Here is a 21,411-nt window from a genome sequence, read left to right as displayed (position 1 = left end):
AACAGAAGAACCATGACAGAATATGAACCTTCACACACTATCATAATTTGTTAAAAAGTCATTCAGTTATACCAGCATTTCCCCAAAATTTGTCAAAAGGAAATTATAAAAAAGGATGTAAATGAGTTTAAGAGGCATGAAATTTGAAGTGACAATACTAAAGGAAAAATTCACTTCAAAAATCACAATGCAGCATCCATATTTCTTGACAAATGATTCATTCATTTTACTCTATAAATATTTATTGATCACTTATATGCTTTCTCAACCCCCTCTAGCAGAATCACTGTGTAATGAAACACTGAATGTTCTATGTAAGTTAACAATAGAGGACCATGTAATTATTTTCCTCGTCTTCCTTATTAACAGAACTCTAATTTTGTTCAAGACGGTGCTTGTCTCCTCAGACACTTTACAGCTAAGGGTCATGTCATCCAGTTATGGCCAAGGAGATGTATGAAGAAGTCATGCGTGAGACAGGATTCAGCCTTTTGCCCTTTTCCCTTCTTTGTGTCCAGACTCCGTACACAATACTTAAAGGAGCAATCAAAGCCACATGCTAAACATGGTATACCTAGAAAAGGTCCCTGATGTCTTCACGGAGCTGCTGTACCAAACCTAGACTTACCACTTGACTTTTGATTACAAGGGGGAAAAAAAAGCTGATCGCAATCTTTTCTGATACATTTTCCTTTCACTTTTGCTTCCTATTTCTCATTCTTTCCAATTCTCATGAAAATTTATCCATCCACTTAATATTTTGGGCTTATCATCTGGGTGATAAAGGGATAACTAATTCCTGATAAGGTTTTTAGTTTCTTTATAATCCTCCTCTTTTAAGACAACACCGGAGAAATTTCAAAATAGCACAGTGCTTTCAGACTCTGCTGAAATCTTACAGCCTCTGGTGAGAGTGTAAATTAGCACACTTTAAAGTGTACTCCGGAAATATCTGCCAAAAAGCTTGAAGAAACATACTGTATAACTTAGCAATTATACTTCTGGAGAATATACTTACATATGACTACACAGAAAGAGGTACATGAATACTTATTCTAACACTGTTGTAAAAGTGAAAAATTAGAAATAACCTAAATGTACCTCAAATAGAGAATGGGTAAATAACCACCACACAGTAATTAAAATGAAAGAAACAAATTTACATGGATCAATATAGGTAGACCTGAACAACAGAATAGGGAGTGAAAGAGCAAGTCACAAAAGGACTGCAGAATATGGTATCATTTGTAGAAAAGTTATAAACACACAATATAATATTATATATCGATGTGGCCACATACACATACAGCAAAATCATAAACCAACATGTGGGAATGATTTACAGGACTGTAGTTGCTCCCGGAAAAGGAGGGAGGAAGAATGGGATGAAAAACAAAGGGAAAGTGAAGTACTGACTTTCTGTATAATCTTTTTTTTAAGTCAAAAGCTAATTTTGGCAAATTGTTGAGAACTATTAAATCAAAGTGTTGGGTATACAAGTGTTTTATATTATCTTCTGTTTATTTGAACTATTTCACTAAAAATTAAGAAGCTCATGAGTCAGACAAATCTTAATGCTCTCATCTCAATTCCACAGGGGCCACCTGTGAGACCTTGGGAAAATTACCTGAACCTTTTTAAGTCTCTTTAGAAACTCCCTAAAACTCAAATACAAATATCTACACCTCAAAGAGTGACTATGAGGATTTTTTTAAAAAATGAAGTGTGTGAAGCACTTCTACGTAGTATTTGGGAGCTATTATTAATTATTTGGCCCCCTCTTCTTAACACAAATTTTAGCCATATCAGAAAATTCAGGGTTTCCCAAACTGCTATTACTTTTTTGGTTTACTCTGTTAACTTTGTCTAGAAAGCCATTTCTATTGTTCTTTTCCTTTTATCATTCCTAACTTTTCCACTTTGTAAAACAAAATATCAGTAACTATTCTTCTAGGGTTGTTAATGATTACATGCAATACTACATATATAAGGCCTTCAAAAGAGTGGCACATGGCAAGTAATGTTGGCTGATATTATTATTACTATAATATTATATTATTGGCATAATCTTACATCATTCAAATGTCACTCTTACATCAGTTAAAACGTCACTCCATTTTAGTTTTATCTCATTCTTTCCCTATAAAGAATTAACTCCTTCTCTTGTACATTGCTTTATATACACTTTTATAACAGCACTTATTACCCAAAATTACAATTATTTATTTACAAATCTATCTGTCCTTCTAGTCTAATGAACTACTCCTCTTGAGCAGAATCATGGGTTACTCATCTGTAGTAGGACACTCAAACATCTGCAAACAAATTAAATAAATCGAAATGGCAACAAACTCTAGCCTAAATGTTGACAAATGACATCAATGCCTTTTATGATGTAGCTTTTATTAATAGGAAGTCTTATTATGCAGATTGTAAATCAATATTTAACTTAAAATTCTTTGAAGTGCTTGTATAACTGACCAATTTACACAGCAAGATTTCAGCAAGCCCATGAAACATTTAATAGATGCTAAGGTATACTGCATAGAAGAGTTAATAAATACACTCACTTAAGAGACAACCTAAAATATAAAACTAAAGATCCCAAAAGAAAACAGGCCATAGATATCAACCAACAATTCAGAGAGACTGAAATGTTCAAATTCCACTAGTAATCAACGAAATTAAAATTCAAAAGCAATTTTGGTCTTAACCAAACCCACCAGCAAAGTTTTTATTTAGTGATAATGTTCAAAGCATCTAAGAGTATGGTGAAAGAAATATGCTCATACACTGGTAGTGTTCATATAAATTAGTATAACCACTCAGTAACAAGTATTTACTAAGAACTTGATTTATATATACCTGGAACTTTCTCCTTAAATGATTTTTTAAAAACATGGGAAAATTTTCAGGGTAGAATATTAAGCCCAAAAAGTAGAATATAAAAATGTATTTACCAGGTAATCTCAATTCTTTTTTTTTTTTATTTTTATTTTTTGTCTTTTTGTGACCGGCCATACCGCGCTCAGCGCACCGGCCATCCTTATATAGGATCCGAACCCGCGGCGGGAGCACTGCTGCGCTCCCAGTGCCGCACTCTCCCGAGTGCGCCACGGGATCGGCCCAAGGTAATCTCAATTCTAATAAACACATACATCACTAATCATGCCTAAAATAAAGACTAGAAAGAAACAGATCACAATATTAACAGTGGTACTGCTTCTTGGTTACAGGATAATGAGTATTTTTTACTTCTTCCTTTATACTTCCCCAAGTTTCCTACAGTGAACATGTAGTACATTTATAATCAGATAAATTAAAAGCAATCCAGTTTAGGGTAACCAAACATCCTGGTTTGCCCAGGACTGAGTGGTTTCCTAGGATACAGGACTTTAGGTGCTAAAACCCAGACAACCCCAGACAAATCAGGATAGCTGGTTACACCATTCCCATACGTGTTCACCTGTCATTAAAAATAAGTACGTACACAGTTACTCTTAGAAAGGTGTGCTAAATTTATTTGGAATCATCTCCTCTCATTCAGTGTACCACCTGAGTAAAGTATGTTGAACATTTTGCAAGATGGTCAATTGGAGAAAAGAAGCAAATTATAGCAGTGCAATGCAAATATAACCTGGTCCAAAAAGCATCCCTTCAGATCTGGTACTCATGAGTTAAGTAAGTTAGCATTTATCTCGTCAACATAATTTCAAAATTAATTAATAATAAACAGGAACAATTTACCTATTATGACCAGAACTCTATATCAGATATTGATATATATCATACAAAAAGGAACAAAATTGGTATTATGATAAATTCATGGTTACCAGCTATCTCTGAGAAAATGACACTGCCCAGTAACCTTACTACTTTCTCTAGCAACAACTGTCTCAATCTTCTTTACTATCCTTAAACGCCCAATCTCTCTGTCATGTCCACATTTTCAGATGATTCTACCTTCAACTGCACAGAAAAAATAGATGTCATGAGGTAGCAGCTCCTTCTCATCACCAGACCTATAAACCTGCTCCTGTTAAAACAGAGATGCCTATTTTAAAGAGAGATCACTGTCTGCAGTATTGAGAATACATTAAAGGGGACAAAGGACAGAAACAAGAATGTTTAATGGATTGTTGCAAGAGAATTAATTTTGAAATGCTCTTCAAAGCCATCCCCTTTTATTCAGATTAAAACCCAAAATTCTAATAAACCATAAGGCCCTATACAATGTGCATGCTCCTCTCCCCCACCTCTTGGAGCCTTACCTCTCTGACCCCACATCCTCCTATATTGCAATAACCCTCACTCATTCTGCTTCAGCAACATTGCTCACCTTGCTATTTCTACAAAATAGGGCCCAGCAAACCCATAAAAGGTCAGATAGTAAATATTTTAAGCTTTGCAAGCCACATAGTCTGTAGCAACTACGCAATTCTACCGCTGTAGTATGAAAGTAGCTGTTAACAACTACATATTAAATGAATAAATAAAATTTAGTTAAGACAGGTGGCAAGCCAGATGTGGTCTGTATGCCCCCCAGTCTGCCAATCTTTGCTCTAACATTAAGTAGTCTTGCTCCTACCCCAGGCTTGCATTTATTTTTGTCTGCTGAAAAATCTTTTTCCTCAATCTTCTCTCTCAGATCCTTTAGGTCTTTACTCAAGTGTTACCTTTTCTGTGAGTCCTCTTCTAGTGCCCCAATCTAAAATTACATCCACTCTCTCTCCAAATTATTTTCACTCCAGAATTCCTTATCATCATCTACACTATGTAAACAATATATTTTACTTACTAATATTGTTTTTTGTCTGACCCTCATGTAAGTTCCAGGAAGGCAGAAATTTGATTTTTGTTCACAGCTATATTCCCAATACCAAGAATAGTGCATAACACACAGCATACACTCAATAAATATTTGTTAGTTAAAACGAATGAGTGAAATATTACAGGTGAAAAACCATTTGTGGCTAAAAGAGGACTCTATTACTGCAATTGAAGCTTTGCTTGCCAAACAAACTTTTCAGCCTTTTGAAAACACTGGCGGGCTTTATAGTTTCCACAAGGAGCTCAAAATATTGAACTTATCATTTGATATTATCAACATGCACCTAATGGAAAATTATAGAAGCTGCCTGCACTAAGACATCAGTACTACGATCTCACTTCATGCGAAAGGAATATGAATTGGTACTAATTCTTTTATAACTTATTTTTAAGTTCCACGGTAGTTATCTGACAAAAATAATCAAGAATATATTTGTGATTAAATTAGCAAAATAAATAAAATTGCACAAAACAAATGCACAGCTTAATTATTAGAAGGTAAACATGAAAGAGAACCTTACAAGCTACCCCAAAAGCCCTACATATGCCCTTTCCTATAATAATTCCCTCCTTCCCTACCAAGAATAACCATCAACCTGACTTTTCTTTAAATTTATTTTTAGTTGGCAAATAAAAATTGTATATATTTATGGTGTACATGTTTTGAAATATGTATAGTGTGGAATGGCTACATAAAGCTAATTACCTCACATACCATTTTTTTGTAGTGAGAACAGTTAGAATTTAATCTGAGCAATTCTCAAGCATGCAATACACTGTTATTAACTACAGTCATCATACTGTACAGCGGATCCCTCGAAGTTATTCCTCCTGTCTAACTGAAATTTTGCATCCTTTGACCAACATCTCACTCCCACTCCCTCCAACCCCTGGTAACCACCACTCTACTCTCTGCCTTTTTGAGTTTGACTCTTTTAGATTCCAAATGTAAGTGAGATTATAGGATATTTCTTTCTGTGCCTGGCTTATTTCACTAAACATAATATTCTCCAGGTTCATCCATATTTTCACAAATGAAAGGATGTCCTTCTAAGGCTGAATAGTATTCCATTGTGTATATACAGCACATTTTCTTTATCCATTCATCTGCTGATGGACACAGGTTGATTCCATATCTTGGTTACTATGAATAATGCTGCAAACCTGACTTTTATAGTGATATTTTTTATAGTTATCACTTCCTTATTTTTTTTATATGTTAGTTTTACCTGTTCATTTTCTTTTTTGGGTCATTTTAATGTTGGCCCCTCCATCCCTGATTTTTCTTGGAATTTATCTGTTCAAGACACCAAATCCTTTGTCCTAGTTTCTGGATCTTGCTGACTAATCTCACGTTCCCATGTTTTTTGTTTATCCTGTAAATTGTCACTTTGATCCTATAGCCTTCATTGGGCTCATTTCTAATTTTTGTGGCAAAACTACTTCTCAGAGGTCGGTGTGTTCTTTATTAAGAGGCACATAATGTCTGATTATCTCTCTTTTTGTGAAGTAAGCAGATGTTGATGCTCAATTTCAAACTATTTCCATTCTATCATTTCATCATCCATAACTTGTTGGAATACTTCTATAAAGAGTAACTTTACTCATTTACTATTTTGTTATATAGTGGCATAGTTCATATAGAAAGGGAAAGATAAATATTTCATTCTTTTTGTTTGTTTTCAAAATAGTAATATGGTCCTCCACTAGCATCCTACAAAAATGACCAATTTTTATTTAAGTATCATTATGAAATCATGGATTTAAAACCTATTGTTTTCATCCATTATAGTTACATATTATCCTCATTGATGCTTAAATTGTCCTATCTGTGGTAATAGAAACCTCTTTAAGTTGGCTCATGAGTCTTTTTGACATGACTTTGATAACTTCCTTATCTACCTGGAATGACAAGATGTTTCCTGGCTTGTCATGTCCCAGAATTGGAATTACCTATTTTTCCAATTTTCAACTGGTTTAATTTAGTGGTAAACTGTATTACAAGACCACAATATTTGTGCTAAGGATGGTCACTGCTACTGGGTTGGCCACTGTTTCTATGCCTTTTCAGTGAACGGTGCTAGGAAATAAATATACATGTATGAACGCACACAAATGTATACAAATGAGGGGGTCTTCAAAAAGTTTATGAAAAGATTCGTATTATCTTTTAATTCTATTTTTCCATGAACTTTCTGAAGTACCTTCATGTATATATTACTGATAAAAATAACTTATGAGTTCACATTGATATTTCCATTGTTTCCTTAACCTTTTCTATCTTACATCTTATTTTCTTTTCCTACACTGAGGTTCTTGGTCTTCAAGAACACCACATATGATACAATTAGAATATCAAATACTACTGTGTTTTTCTTATAAACAAATATTTTCAGAACACTGACACCATCACCAATGTGATTAATGAAAAGTTAAGTTTTTGTATGTACCCTTTTCATTCTCTCTCCACTTGTTTAGTCTTGTTATACCAACACTGTCATATACATCCATTAAAGACTGTACTTTCTTCTTTGTATCCTACATGTAAATTCAGTTACATGTAAATAAATATTTAATGCTCATCAAATAATCTTTTATTTTTTAAAAAATATATAATTTTAGACAGATATGTTACAAAAATAGTTCAAGGAGTACAAGTACACCTACACCCTGCTTTCTCTAATGTTTACTTACATAAGCATAGTACAATTATCAAAACCAGAAAATTAACATTGGTAAAACACTAGTAATTAAACAGATTTTATTCAAATTTCACAAGTCCTTCCCCCTCCCTCCCACCCCACCATATCCTTTTCTATTCCAGGATTTATGTCTCATTTGGCTCTTGCTTCCTTAGTCTCCTCCAACCTGTGACCATTCCTAATTCTTTTCTTGTCTCTCCTGACCTTGACACTGTTATTTTGTAGAATACCTTTTCATTTGGGCTTGCTTGGTGTTTTCTCAAAATGAGATTGAGGTTATACATTTTTGACATGTGCACGGTATTGGGGGTACATAATGTCAATATGCCTTATTACTAGTGATGTTAACCTTGATCATGTGGTTAAGGTGATGTCTGGATAGCCAAAGTATTTCTCTCTTCAAAGCCCTGTAATTGTACTAGAAGATGCCTTGATGTTGATTATTCTGGGTTGATTTTCCATGGTATGCAGTGAATTTTCAATATGTAGTCCTATATCTTTTTATTTCAGGAAAGTTTTGTCAAACATAGTCTTTAGTATCTGTTCCCTTCCTTTGATTTTCTTTTTTGTGAACTCCTATCTGTTGGATCTTCTCTGGCTATCTTCAATATATGTCATTTTCTATCAAATCCTTATCTCCTTCTTCATTTCTTTTCAGTTTTTAAAAAATCCTGGTTTCCATTTTCAGTTTTGCAAAGGCATTAACTCTTGTGTTTCTTGACTCACGTGTTCATCCTAGATTTATTTTTTAAAAATTTTAACTCTTTCCTGAGTTCTACCACCTATTAAGTTTTAGTTCTCATGTTTTGTGGGCATTCTTTCCAACATGCTTTCATTCTCTGGAGTGATATTATTCTTCTCCTTATTCTATTTTGTTCTTATAATCCTAGAGGACTGACCTTGCTCCTTTTTAATTGCCTATTTTTATGTACAAGTAGATTCCCTAAACTTGCAGAAAGGGGGCTTTTTGTGACAGTTTTTCTAATTTCATAGCTCTAGAGTTCCCCTATCTATTATTTTTGTGAAATACTCAAAATTAAAGCAATTTACTTTATGAGTGAGATCATCTAACTCTATTTCTCTCCCATACTTTTATCTGAACCTTCTTTTTCCTTTGTCTCTGTTGTCCCTGTCTCACTTAATTTGGAGTATATTCCCAGCAATTTCACATCAGTGAGGAACTTGGTCCTGGAAGGGAGCTATGGCTGGCAAGATTTGAGAATTCATGAGGCCCAGAGTAGCCCAGCGTCTTTAAGACATTTGTTGTAGTAATGTCTCCAAGCTTTTGTTTTTGTTATCAACATGTTCCTTTTATGGAGAAATTTGTAGAGACTCAAAAGCCACGCCACTGCCATTTTCCATATTTCATGAATGATAAATTTTCTTTTTTGATTCAAGCCATACACACAACAAATTCAATCAGAACAACTTCAACAGTTTCTCCAATCTTGGAAGATTTCCTTCCTTCCGTCCCTCCCTCCTTCCTTTCCTCCCTCCCTCCCTTCCTTCCTTCTCCAATCAGCACAAATCTTTCACATAAGAAGTACTATGGTCTGTGTCCTATTGTTCATGGCAAAAAAATTATAGAAACAAATGCAAACTTCAATGTATTTTCTGTCATTTTTTTTCTAAGTCAGACCTGCTGTAAAGAAGAGATGGTAATGATAAAAAGAGTACATTTTCTTTAATCCCTGCAAAAGGAAACTATTTTAGATATCATAACAATGTGACAACACCTGTATTTATCTGACATATTCTAGTTTGGAGTGAAACAATATTAACATTATAAAAATAGCACATTCATTATATGTCCAGTAGATGGACTTTTTGAATCCCATTCACAAATTTCTAGATGAAACCCCTATATCTTTATCAAAATATTTCTTTGAAGCTGTAAAAATTAACACTCACCTTCCATACAAGGGGACACAAATTCTAATGGCTACTAATTCTAATGGCAGATAATATAAATGAATAAAGTGGACTTACAGTAAGAAAAACAAAATGCCAGAAATACAATTAAATTCTATTATTACTGAACACAATACAAACATGTGCAATGCCGGTGGTTCCATTTTTAAACTTTTTAAAAAGCTACTCAAGTTTTATATTTTATTTCATAATTCATTATTCCTTTGATTTGGGGTCAGAAACTAGATAATTTTTTGGTTTATAGTGCCAATGTTGATCTAGCACTTAGTGGTGTTCTATGCAATACAGGTTATAGCCTTGAGTCATTTACTAGGGAGTAATATTTATTACTATACATTTTATATCAGAAAAATAGCTGTTCACGAATGCAGGTATTTCCCAACATTGATAGAACTCTGAAGAATAATTTTTGTACATAGGGTGCATCTAATCTCAGGACATTCACACAATTTTTATAACTGAATGCCATCATTATTTAGTTCTTAGTACTGTACTAAATATTTATATTAACATGTATATAAATATGTATATGATGCGACCTATGTACAAAAATTATTCTTCAGAATTCTACCAGTGTTCAGTTCAGTAATTTATCCTTTAGCTCTTCATTCCACATTACCAACATTAATTTTCAAACATCAAACTAAACAATATCAGTTTTCCTTCATAAGTTTGAAGTCAGAGAACCTGTTACAGAATTCAGGCCATTACATATATTTCTGGAAACCAACTGCAGTGTAGGAAAGTGGGTCAGACTATCCCTTGCCTAATGCATTTTACACAAGAACCAATTTTATGAAGCATAAATAAATCAGCTCATAAAACTGCAATTTTCAAAGTGTTACAATGTGTTGTACTGCCAAACTAATAAACTGAGTCCATGGGAAAATATTAATTGATGAGGTAAGAATTTTTTCTCTGAATGATATTAACAAGTTATTATTATTTTCCCTAAAAAAGGCTTCCTAGCACCACACCATGACTAAGCCACCTACGGACCGAGGGCTAAGAAAAAATTTTCTCCTAGTAATTTGATCATTGGCCTTATAAACTAATAATAACTGGAATGTCAGCTAGGTCACTAGGCAACAATGCTTATGATAAAAATGACCTCTGACAAACTGCATCTAAGGATTATATCAAACTAAAAAGTTTCTGCACGGCAAAGGAAACAATTAACAGAGTAAAGGAAACAACAGAGTTTGTCTCTTTACCAAATTACAGAGACAACGTACGCAATAGGAGAAAAAAGGCTGTCTGGTTAGCTCAGTTGGTTAGAGCGTGGTGCTGAAGGTTCAGGGTTTGATCCCTGTATCGGCCAACGGCAAAAAAAAAAAAAAAAAAAAAAAGAGAGAGAGAGAGAGAAAATATCTGCAAACCATACATGTGATAAGGGATTAATATCCAAAATATATAAGGAACTAACAAATCAACAACTAAAAAACAACCTAATTTAAAAATGGGCAAAGGACCTGAACAGTTATTTCTCATGGCCAACATGTATGTGAAAAAATACTTACCATCACTAATAATCAGAGAAATGCAAATTGAAACAATAATGAGATAATACTTCACACGTGTAGGATCACTATTATCAAAAAGACAAGATAAATGTTGGCAAAGATATGGAGAAAAGGGAACCCTTGTACGCCATTGGTAAGAATATAAAGTACAGCCATTATGGAAAACAGTATGGAGGTTCCTCAAAAAATTAAAGATAGAACTACCATATGATTCAGCAATCCCACTATGGGGTATATGTCCAAAGAAAATGAAATCAGTTTGTCTAAGAGTTACCTGCAACTCTCATGTAGCATTAAACACAATAAGCAAGATACAGAATCAACCTGAGTGTTCACCAATGGATGACTAGATAAAGAAAACATGGTTTGTATACACAATAGCACATTATATGGTCTTAAAAAAAAGAAGGAAATCCTGTCATTTGTGACAACATGGATGAATCTGGAGGACATTATGCTGAGCGAAACAAGCCAGCCACAGAAAGAATACTCCATGATCACGCTTACATGTGGAATCTAAAAGAGTCAAACTCTTAGAGGCAGAGAATAGAACAGTAGTTACCAGGGGCTGAGGGTGTGGGGGGATTGATCAGATGTTGGTCAAAGTTACAAAATTTCAGTTAGATAAGAGGAATAAGTTCAGGAGAGTTATTCTACAACATGGTGACTATAGTTAATAACAACGTATTGTATACTTGAAAACTGCTAAGAAAGTGGATTTTAAGTGTTCTCACCACAAAAAAAAAAAAGATCAGTCTGTGAGTGAGTGCATGTTAATTAACTTTATTTAGCCATTCCACACCATACACATGTTTCAAAACATCATGTTGTACATCATAAATAGATACAATTTTTATTTGTCAATTAAAAACAAATAAAAAAATGTTAAGCCTTGCAATCTAGAATGAGAAAAAAATACAAATGCAAGATGAAGATATCATATTTTGGGCCCCCCTAAGTTCAGTGAGGGCCCTGGAACATCCACCTATAAATCTGTTTAAGAGATACTGGCTTCTGTGGAACATGAGGCTCTTGAGACAAAGGGATTCCTGTATCCACTCAGTGTGAATCCTATCTACTTGCTCCAAAAATCCACTCAGTGTGAACCCTATCTACTTGCTCCAAAATTGTCACCTGAGAGAAAACAGCTCCTGGATGGTGATATGATCTGCAGCATGGACTGCTACAAGGACTACTCCTAAACACTAGAAGTTGCTCCTGCTGGCAAGCTATGACCTCCATCTTAGATGGATCTTGGTTGACTCATGCCTAATGTGATATGTACTAGTCTTATGAATCTGAATACTTAGTTAAACCTAAGAAGATCCCTAAAAGGCACTGGAGATCAAGGAACTACATTGTACAGAAAAATACTATGTGTAGCTGATTCATTAGGCAAAACATTGATTCATCTATGAGTCAAGCTTTGAGAACTACACTATATTCTACTTTCAACTTTTTTTATGCAAAAAAGTCCTTATATAATGACATAGTGAAATAACTTCTTTTACCTTTACAAATATTATGTCTTTCCAAACTGTTGTCAACTTAAATTTAAATTTTAATCAGATACTATGTTCATAATGGCTAAAGGAGGATCACACACAGTTTACATTTTCTATGTCTGACCGTCTTTACTTACATTTAAAACTTTTTCCCTCAACAAACAAAAAAGCCATTTCCTAAAGTTGGGCTCATTAAGGAACCATATCCACATTATCTCTACCATTAAAATTCTTATCAATGTTACAAATAAAAAATCATTATGGGTAATATCATTAATATCTGTGCTTTCATTAGCTACAACAGAAAATATTTTTAAATGACCTAATGTCTTGCCCCATTTATTCCCACTAATCTATTCACTATGAGCAAGAATATTTTCAATTGTACTTACATATACAAATGCTCGTTCTAGTTTGCTACAAATATTTTTTTGCTGCACTCAAACTCAACATACACCCTTTTTAAAGGTTTTGATACACATGTAATATTTTTCTCTTAAGAATTATAGCTGCACATCATAGAGTTCAAATACTAATCTTGAAATTTCAGTCTTCCCAATACCCCTCCCAATGCCCTTATCAGGTATCTTTTCCATTAACTGTCATAGTTCTGACAATGAATTATTTCATAATATTACAAGTTATGGACTGAATTGTGTCCCCTGTCCCCCAAATCCATATGTTGAAGCCCTAGCCCCCAGTGTGACTCTATTTGGAAATGGGGCCTTTTGAAGATAATTATGGTTAAATAAGGTCATAAAGGCAGGGCCCTAAAATGATAGGAATGGTGCTCTCATGAGGTTAGAAGAGACACCAGATCCCTTTCTCTCTGCACACACAGGCCATGTGAGGACACACCAAGAAGTTGGCCACCTGCGAGCCTGGAAGAGAGCCCTCATCAGAAACCAAATCTGCTACTTTAGCTCCAGCATTGTGAGAAAGGAAATTTCTATCATATAAGCCACCCATTCTTTAGTATTATGTTATAGCAGCCCAAGGATATTAATAAACTACATTAGGTTATACTATTTTGCCGTGCTGATTTAAGCTTTATTTCAGATATCATGTTAATAAAAGCCAAAGGAGGATCATCGATAGGTTACTTTACCTATTATAACTATACTGACATTCCTCACTCTTGCAAACAATTAGCTCTCTCCCATTCTTCTTGACATATGCTGATTTCTTAGTCTACTTTTGTATTTGAATATTGATAAAGACATGAATATAAAAATATTTTCTTTTCATGCTAACTGTACTATAAAAAAAACCAAAATGTAAGAACAAGGGTAAGCACCTGAGACTACACCCGATTTTAGGGGACCCAAGAAAGGACTGTGTAAACTGGAGAGTGTGAATCCCATCTAAGCAAAAGTAACTATTAATCAACTGTAGCCCATTTTTGACATGTGGAAATGATGGTAAATAGTTACCAACTCTTCTAATTCTCAATTTTAGATGTTGACAACAGTTTCAAATTCTAAAAAAAGTTACACATATGAAAACACATATCTTCCCACCAAAATTTGTATAGTAATGCTCACAGCCGTGTTATTCATATAGCCGAAAAGTGGAAACAATCCAAATGTCTACCAAGTGATGAATGCATAAACAAAATGTGATATAGCTGAACAAGGGAATATTATTCATTCATAAAAAGGCATGAAGTACCGATACATGCTACCACATGAATGAACCTCAAAAACAATATACTAGGTGAAAGAAGCCAGATACAAAAGGTCACATCACATATTGTATGATTCTATTTTATATGAAACATCCAAAATAATCAAATCTATAGAAACAAAGTAGATTAATGGTTTCCAGGGGCTGCGGGTAGAGAGAAAGGGCTAGTGACTGCTAAATCAGTATAGAGTTTCTTTGTGGGGTGATGAAAATGTTCTGGAACAAGATAGTGGTCATGACTGCACAACACTGTGAATGTACTGAAAAACACTGAACTGTACACTTTAAAATAGTGGATTTTATCTAAGCTTTTTTTTAAAAAAACAAGGCAGCACTCTGCAAACCAAAATAAACACATTTTGGGGCCAATTTAGGTCAGTGACCTGACAGTCTGTTCATTCTATTCTCTAGTAGAGACTCTCAAATGATACTCGCTTATGTGCGTACATGTAGACACAAGTATAAAACTGCAAAAACTAACAAAGGGACAGCCTTCTTCTGGTTCGTAGGAAAAAAACTAAATTAAAAGTTAGTTGAGTTTCCTTCAACTTTGTTTTCCCCCAGAAAAGTTTCTTGTTAACTTTTTGGTCCCTTCTAAATTAGAATACGGTATCTAATATAGAGTAAAAATATATATTAATTTATATGGTGTTCTATTAAGTACAATAACTTCCTGGTAGTGTACTACCTGAAATGACACACTGGTTCTTAGCCATAGAAGAGTTTTAGTGATACCTAACACTCACTTGGAAATCTACCATAATCTAAGAATAACAACTCGACAAGTATTTGAGAACTGGTGCTTTGATTCGCCCTAATATAAGTGATATAACAATAGTATAAATAAAGGTCTAGAATAGTTCAGAAAAGGGATCAAGAAGATGAGACTTCAGACGGCCCTTGAAGTATATAACCAGACTTTCCAAAGAGGGGAAAACAGCATCTGAGAGAGGGAACAGCATGATAAAGACAAAGGAATGCCAAAGACATACGGGGAAAATAAAAGTATGTGGATAATGTGGAACCAGTACTCATATAAGGACACAGGAGGAGATAAAACTAGAAAGAGAGGTTGACGCCAGACTGAGATTCTGAATGCTAGTCTAAGAAATTTAGACTTTATCAAAAGGCAATTCTAATTATCTTTGAAACAAAAGCCAACTTCATTATTTAGTTGGTGAATTTTCTAGGCCACTTGCTGCCATTTTGGGATTTTTGCCCACTTTTATATGTAATACATTTCTCCTTGGCAGCACCTATACAAAAAGAAACAAAAAAATTACCTTACTGAGGTTAGATACAAGGCATAGCAATTTAACTAATGATTAAAAAAAAAATCTATTTTAGCTTTATGAATAAGAGTGACTGTTTTATTCTTTCTCCAGTGCCTTTTTTTCCGTCTTGCTGCCTCATTTCCAAATATCCAACCACAAAATTTTTAACTTTTGTCACATATTACATTAGCCATTCTCCAGGACTACCTACTTGTTCCCACCTCACCTCACCCCACCCCTAACCCCACCCAAGGGCAATGTTTGTTTATATCTGAGAGTAATAAAATGACAAACCAAAATCACATTTCTTTGGGCTTGCCATGGAACAGACTACAATAACACCTGAAAGGATGGGATAAGAGCTGGGGCTTTGGAAGCTGAATGAAACTGTCTACTACAAATTATGTGTAAGTGCAGCATCAAAAGTACCCAGGGACTCTGGATACAAACTACCTCGGTCTGAATATTTGGTCTGCCACTAACAGGCTGTGTGACCTTGGGAAAGTTATTTAAATCACTCTTCATTTCACTTCCCTCATCTGAAAAAAAGGAAATAGTAATATAAGAATAATATAATACCTACCTAAAAGGATTGTTGTGAAGATTACAAGTATATGACTTAATATATGTAAAGCACTTAAAACAGAATTAACACATGGTAAATGGTATATGTCTTAGCTATTTTATCCACTATTGTGTAAGCTGAACAAGAGCAAGAATTTTAGTCTGCTTTGTTTACTGAACTCCCATGCCTAAAACCACCTTAGCACCACAGAAGGTGCACAATAAGTATTTGTTTAATGGATGGATGAATGAATGAATAAGTAACATTTTGTTGTTAGAGCAAGAGAAATAGAAAAGCACTATTTAAAAGAAAAGGGAAAAAAAACAAAGAGGATTAAAATGTCCTATTCCTCTTCCTCTACTTTTTCAAAAGATGTCCTCCCCACTGCCCATTTTCTTAGTTGTGTTGAGAAGTATAACATCAGCATTCATTGAGAAATGTTTTCAGAAACAGTTGCATGTAGTCTTTGGTGTACTTGTTTCAGAATATAAGCAATGAGTGCCTCTGTACCATACTACTCAAAGTGTGGTCCTCTAACCAGCAGCATCAGCATCACGTAGTTCCTTATTAAAATGGCCAAACAGCAGTCCTACTCAATACCTACTCCATTAGCTTCTGTATTTTAAAAAGATCTCCAGGTGAACAACGTGTATGTTAAAGTTTGAGAAGTACTATTCTAGATCACTCTGTTAAAGAGCATAGACTTTAGAAGAATCAGGGTTCGAATCCAGGTTCTCATACTTTATTACGTATATGACCTGGGGCAAGTTTATAAATGTCCCAATTTCATCTGTAAAACTGAAATAATAATAGTAGTTACCTCAAAGAGTTGCTATGAGGATGAAATGAAAATCCGTATGCAGTATTTGGTAGACTGCAAAGACAACAGGATGTGCCCAATAAATGTTAGCTGCTGCTGTTGTTGAACCCCTGCCCCCACCATGAGGCCCACAAAGAAATTTTAGAATTAAATAATAGGAAGATCTTGACTTCGATGAAAAAATAGTTCGCTTTGTTTTTCTTTCTACTTTAAACTACACAATTATTCTCCCTTCAAGATCAAATTTAAGATCTCTTAATTGGAATAACTGCCTTGTAAATTTCTATTATCCTGACCTTCGTTTCCAATTCACATTCTCTCAAGTTTCTTATTTGATTTTAATTGTGTACGGGAATAAGTGAATACATGAATGAATGACCAAACTAAATGACCAAATGAACAAATACTATTAAGTCTAATCCCAGAACTAATCCTTAGGGAATGCTACTAAAAAAGTCTGAGAATTCAGTATGGGTTCCAGACAACTTCAAAATTATTATGCTTTATTGAAGTAGTCTACAAATTTAATTTTAACCCAAAGAAGAGAATTTTTCAAATCAGAAATCTGGCTTACAAATAAAACCACCACAGATATCTGAAATAATATTAACAATGGTGACAGGAGGGTAATAATCAGGATTTTTGCTAAAAGCAAAGCTAAATATGTAGGAACATTATATCCCACACAGCAAGGCATAATTACTTGTTTTTAAGCAATGCTTGCAGACATGGGATGCTTTATGAATAGTTCCCTTAAAGCATCGAAGTAAGAATAAAATGTTTTTAGGTACCAATCAAAAGAGTAGGGGCATACTAACAGTGAAATGCACTAAGAAAAGCAAATGCCTTCCCGTCATTAAAAAGTTCATTATAAATAACAAATATTAACTAAAAAGATGTTAGCCAAAATTTCAGTTGGTTACTTTCCTTCTAGAGAAGTTAGGATTTGATTTGCCTAGTTAAGCAAATTAGACGATTCAATCAGAAATCAAGTTTAATAATGAAAATTATCACATAAGAATATTAAAAATGCAACAAAAAACCACCCAACTACAAAATAGACAGGGGCTGACAGGTTATTTCAGTTGGTTAGAGTATGGCCCTATAACACCAAGATCAAGGGATTGATTCACTGTACCACCAGCTGCCAAAAAAAAAGAGAGAAAATCTAAAAAATGGACAAAGGACGTGAATAAACATTTTTCCAAAGAAGATATACAAATGGCCAATAAGCACTTGAAAAGATGCTCAGCATCACTAATCATTAGGAACTAATGACTAAATGAGATACCACTTCACACCCATTAGGATGGCTATTATCAAAAAAAGAAAATAACAAATGTGGAGAGGACATGAAGAAATTGGAGTTCTTGGGCACTGCCGGTAGGAATGTAAAATGATGCTGCTACTGTGGAAAACCGTATGGAAGTTCCTCAAAAAATTAAACATAGCAATTCCACTTCTGGGAATATACCTAAAAAAAGGGAAAGCAGGGACTCGAGATATTTTTACACCCATGTTCATAGTAGCATTATTCACAACAGCCAAAAAGTGGAAGCACCTCAAGTGTCCACTGATAGATGAACTGATAAAAAATGTGGTATACAATATTTATTCACCCAAAAAAAGGAAGGAAATTCTCACACAAGCTACAACATGGATGAACCTTGAAGATGTTATGCTAGGTGAAATAAACCAGTCACATAAGGACAAACATTATATAATTCCTCTAATAGGAGATTCCTACAGTAGTCAAATTCATAGAGACAAAAAGCAAAATATGGTAGATACCAGGGGTTGGGAGGAAGGGAAAATGGGGAGTTAGTGTTTAACAGGAATTTCTGTTGAGGAAGATGGAAGAAGTTCTGGAGATAAAATGGTACTGATGGTTGCACAGCAAAGTGAATGTACTTAATGCCACAGAACTGTACACTTAAATATAGTTAAAACGGAAAATTTTATACAATTACAAATAAAACCACAATATTTTGCCACAATAAAAAAGAGTTCACTAAATTTCTTATTCTTGAATTAGTAAAAGATGTTTTGGTGATCTGAACATTTTTATTTAGATTTTTTAAATATTCTATGTAAAAAAGCAAAGCATTCTACTTTTTTTTTTTTTTTGCCTCTCTTTCCCTTTAAATTAAAAACAAAACAAAACAAAACAAAAACCTCCTTTTACAGGAAGGAAGGCTCCTAATTTTTCAAATTGAGATAGAAATTCAGAATTATATAGTGGGATAGAGGAGTAGAAGAGAGAAGAAATTACAAAACAAAGCAAAACAAAACACACAAAAAAACCTTGTTTAGGTGTTTCTTCCTCTTTTTTAGTCTCCTCATCCTCTAAGTTGGGACTTTCCCGGGAAGAGTTGTCCTGTTGGCTAGAGTTTTTCAATAGTACAGGATCAATCTGTGCTTTCAGAAGTGCAAGAGTCTCAGCCAATTCGTTTCGATTTCTAAACAAGAGAAAAAATAAGACAGCATAAAAATCTTTCTTCTGTTCTAAAGAACTTTATGAATAATACCCAATGGAAATTAAAATGTAAAAAACAAAACTACATTGAGAGCACACAAAACACTGGTACAGCCAGCCCTAATTACCTTGAAATTTAAAAGGAAGTATCAATATATATTAAAATATACTATTTGCCAAAGAGGAATCTTAGATTATTCTCTGTGCTAATTAGAATGGCGATGCAAATCTCTTTGGTTGAAAAGAAAAGTAGAAACAAAATAAAATAAAAAATCAAAGTTTGACAACTTTTAAAAGTATTAAGCAATCTCTAAGGAGATAAAAATCAAGGTAAAACTTGATCAGTATTTGGGTTTTTTTTATTTTTTATTTTTTCCCTCCAGTATTTGTTTTTGAACAAAATGATTCAAGTCCTTGATTTGTTTGGAAATAAATACTTTTCTACCTTCAGAGACAGCATTTAATATTGTTATAAAATTATGACCTAGAACTTTGTAAATAATTGTGACAAAAAGTCAGCTCTAATAACAGTTTAAAAACATAAGAATTTAGGGCGGATCCTAAGATGGCGGTGGCAGCAGCGGTTGGCGCGGAGTAGCTGAGGTGGAAAAGGCGGCCACTGGGCCTTAGGCAGCGTGGACCTTCCTCTTGCTGTCTCTTAAGGGAGGACGGCTGCAGGTGGCCGGCCGTGGGGGCTGACCGCCACTTTGCCCTTGGCAGGAGAGGCTGCCTTGTTTACAGGCAACAGCTTTGAAGTATGGAGCAGGAAAAGAACTGTTTCTTAGCTGCAAAAGCGAGTCTCTGAACAGGGAACACGGCGACGGGCCACTGTTGACGCTGCCAGGACCCCGGAGGCCAGGGTCGCGCTGAAGGCGGCCAGCTTCCCTATTCAGGATTCGAGGTTTCAGGCCGGCATAAAAGAAGATTCCTGGGAGCGCCCAAGCCGCACCGCAGGACCCAGTGAGCAGCCTGAGGCGGCGGCAGCCGAGGACAGGACTGCGACGACGCAGGGGCAGAGAGGGAGCCGCCCAGCCCGGCACAGCCCCATGAGTGACCCCCAGCCCGGCCCTGCTTGGGGGGCAGAAGCCCGCCCGGCTTCTGCCTGCCCGACTGGGCCACTCACGGGCCCCAGGGCTGCCTCCATTTTCTCAGGTGGTGTCGGCTCCGGCCCGGCTCGGCCGGCTCGGCCAAGCCTGTCCTCCTCGCCCGGCTCGGCTCCTCACTGAGCCTTCCCACTTGCTTGCCCCAGCGCGGGGCTTCCTGGGGCCTGCGGGCCAGCCTCCCCTCCCACTCCCTCCGCGGTTCTCTGGCGGGGCTGGTGGTGTGGGGCGTCCCTGGCCAGCGTTGGGAGGGCAAGGAAGTACGGGCTGGGCCGACTGTCACTCCATCACACCCTGGGCTCCGGCCCCGGTAAACTTCCTGTTACCGGGAGGCAGATACCATCTCAGCGGCCAGCAATTCAGAAAAACGCCTAACCGATTTCTGCTTAGGAATAGTGTGGTCGGAAAGTTCCCGAGTTCGCTTGAACCTGCCAGAGAGCTGACTGTGGGCGGGCACCGGAGTCGGTCCGCGTGGGGGGGGGGGTTAAAAGGTGAGCTGTGTGCTGCAGGCTCCTCCCCCGAGGAGCTCACGCTCTGGCGTGGGAGATAAGACAAGTACACAAATAACCGCAATACCAGGAGGAAGGTGATGAGTCCCGAGAAAGATCTACATACACAGTGCTACAAAGGCACCCAGAGCGACCAGTCATCTGCGCCCAGCAGAAACCTGGTAGACTTCCTGGGCAAGGCAGTGCTGAGCAGGGTCTTGAAGACCCAGCTGATAGACAAGGGTTGCAGAAGACACATCCCAGCCCAGTCCAGTGAGCACAGAACGGGGAGACGTCTGGCTAGGGAGGCGAAGACTCGACAGAAACCACACACCCTGTGGGGCCACCACTGCGTGATCCAGCAGCCCGGGCCAGAGTGCACGGAACAGGGAGAAGTCGTGCACAGGAAGTGGAAGCTCAGCAGAGACCACACACCCTGCGGTACCACCCCGTGATCCAGCAGCCTAGCAGAGTCCAAGCTGACCAGAGAGGTGGCTGCCCGGAGAGGTC

At 36.1% G+C, this 21,411-nt stretch overlaps 1 protein-coding gene across 2 annotated transcripts in view; it reads right to left on the bottom strand.

Annotated features, from left to right (window-relative positions):
- The window catches only part of RSF1 (remodeling and spacing factor 1), a 156,834-nt gene that overhangs the window by 36,619 nt on the left and 98,804 nt on the right, over nt 1-21,411 (bottom strand). For both annotated transcript variants that reach the window (XM_063094386.1, XM_063094385.1), the window contains exon 5: nt 19,142-19,296. In XM_063094386.1, the coding sequence (XP_062950456.1) occupies nt 19,142-19,296 (155 nt within the window). The remainder of the gene's footprint in view (nt 1-19,141; nt 19,297-21,411) is intronic.

The sequence above is a fragment of the Cynocephalus volans genome, chromosome 4 (assembly GCF_027409185.1).
Source record: "Cynocephalus volans isolate mCynVol1 chromosome 4, mCynVol1.pri, whole genome shotgun sequence".
Taxonomy (NCBI): domain Eukaryota; kingdom Metazoa; phylum Chordata; class Mammalia; order Dermoptera; family Cynocephalidae; genus Cynocephalus; species Cynocephalus volans.
The sequence above is the reverse complement of the archived record's forward strand: the minus strand, read 5'-3'. Positions and strand labels throughout refer to the sequence as shown.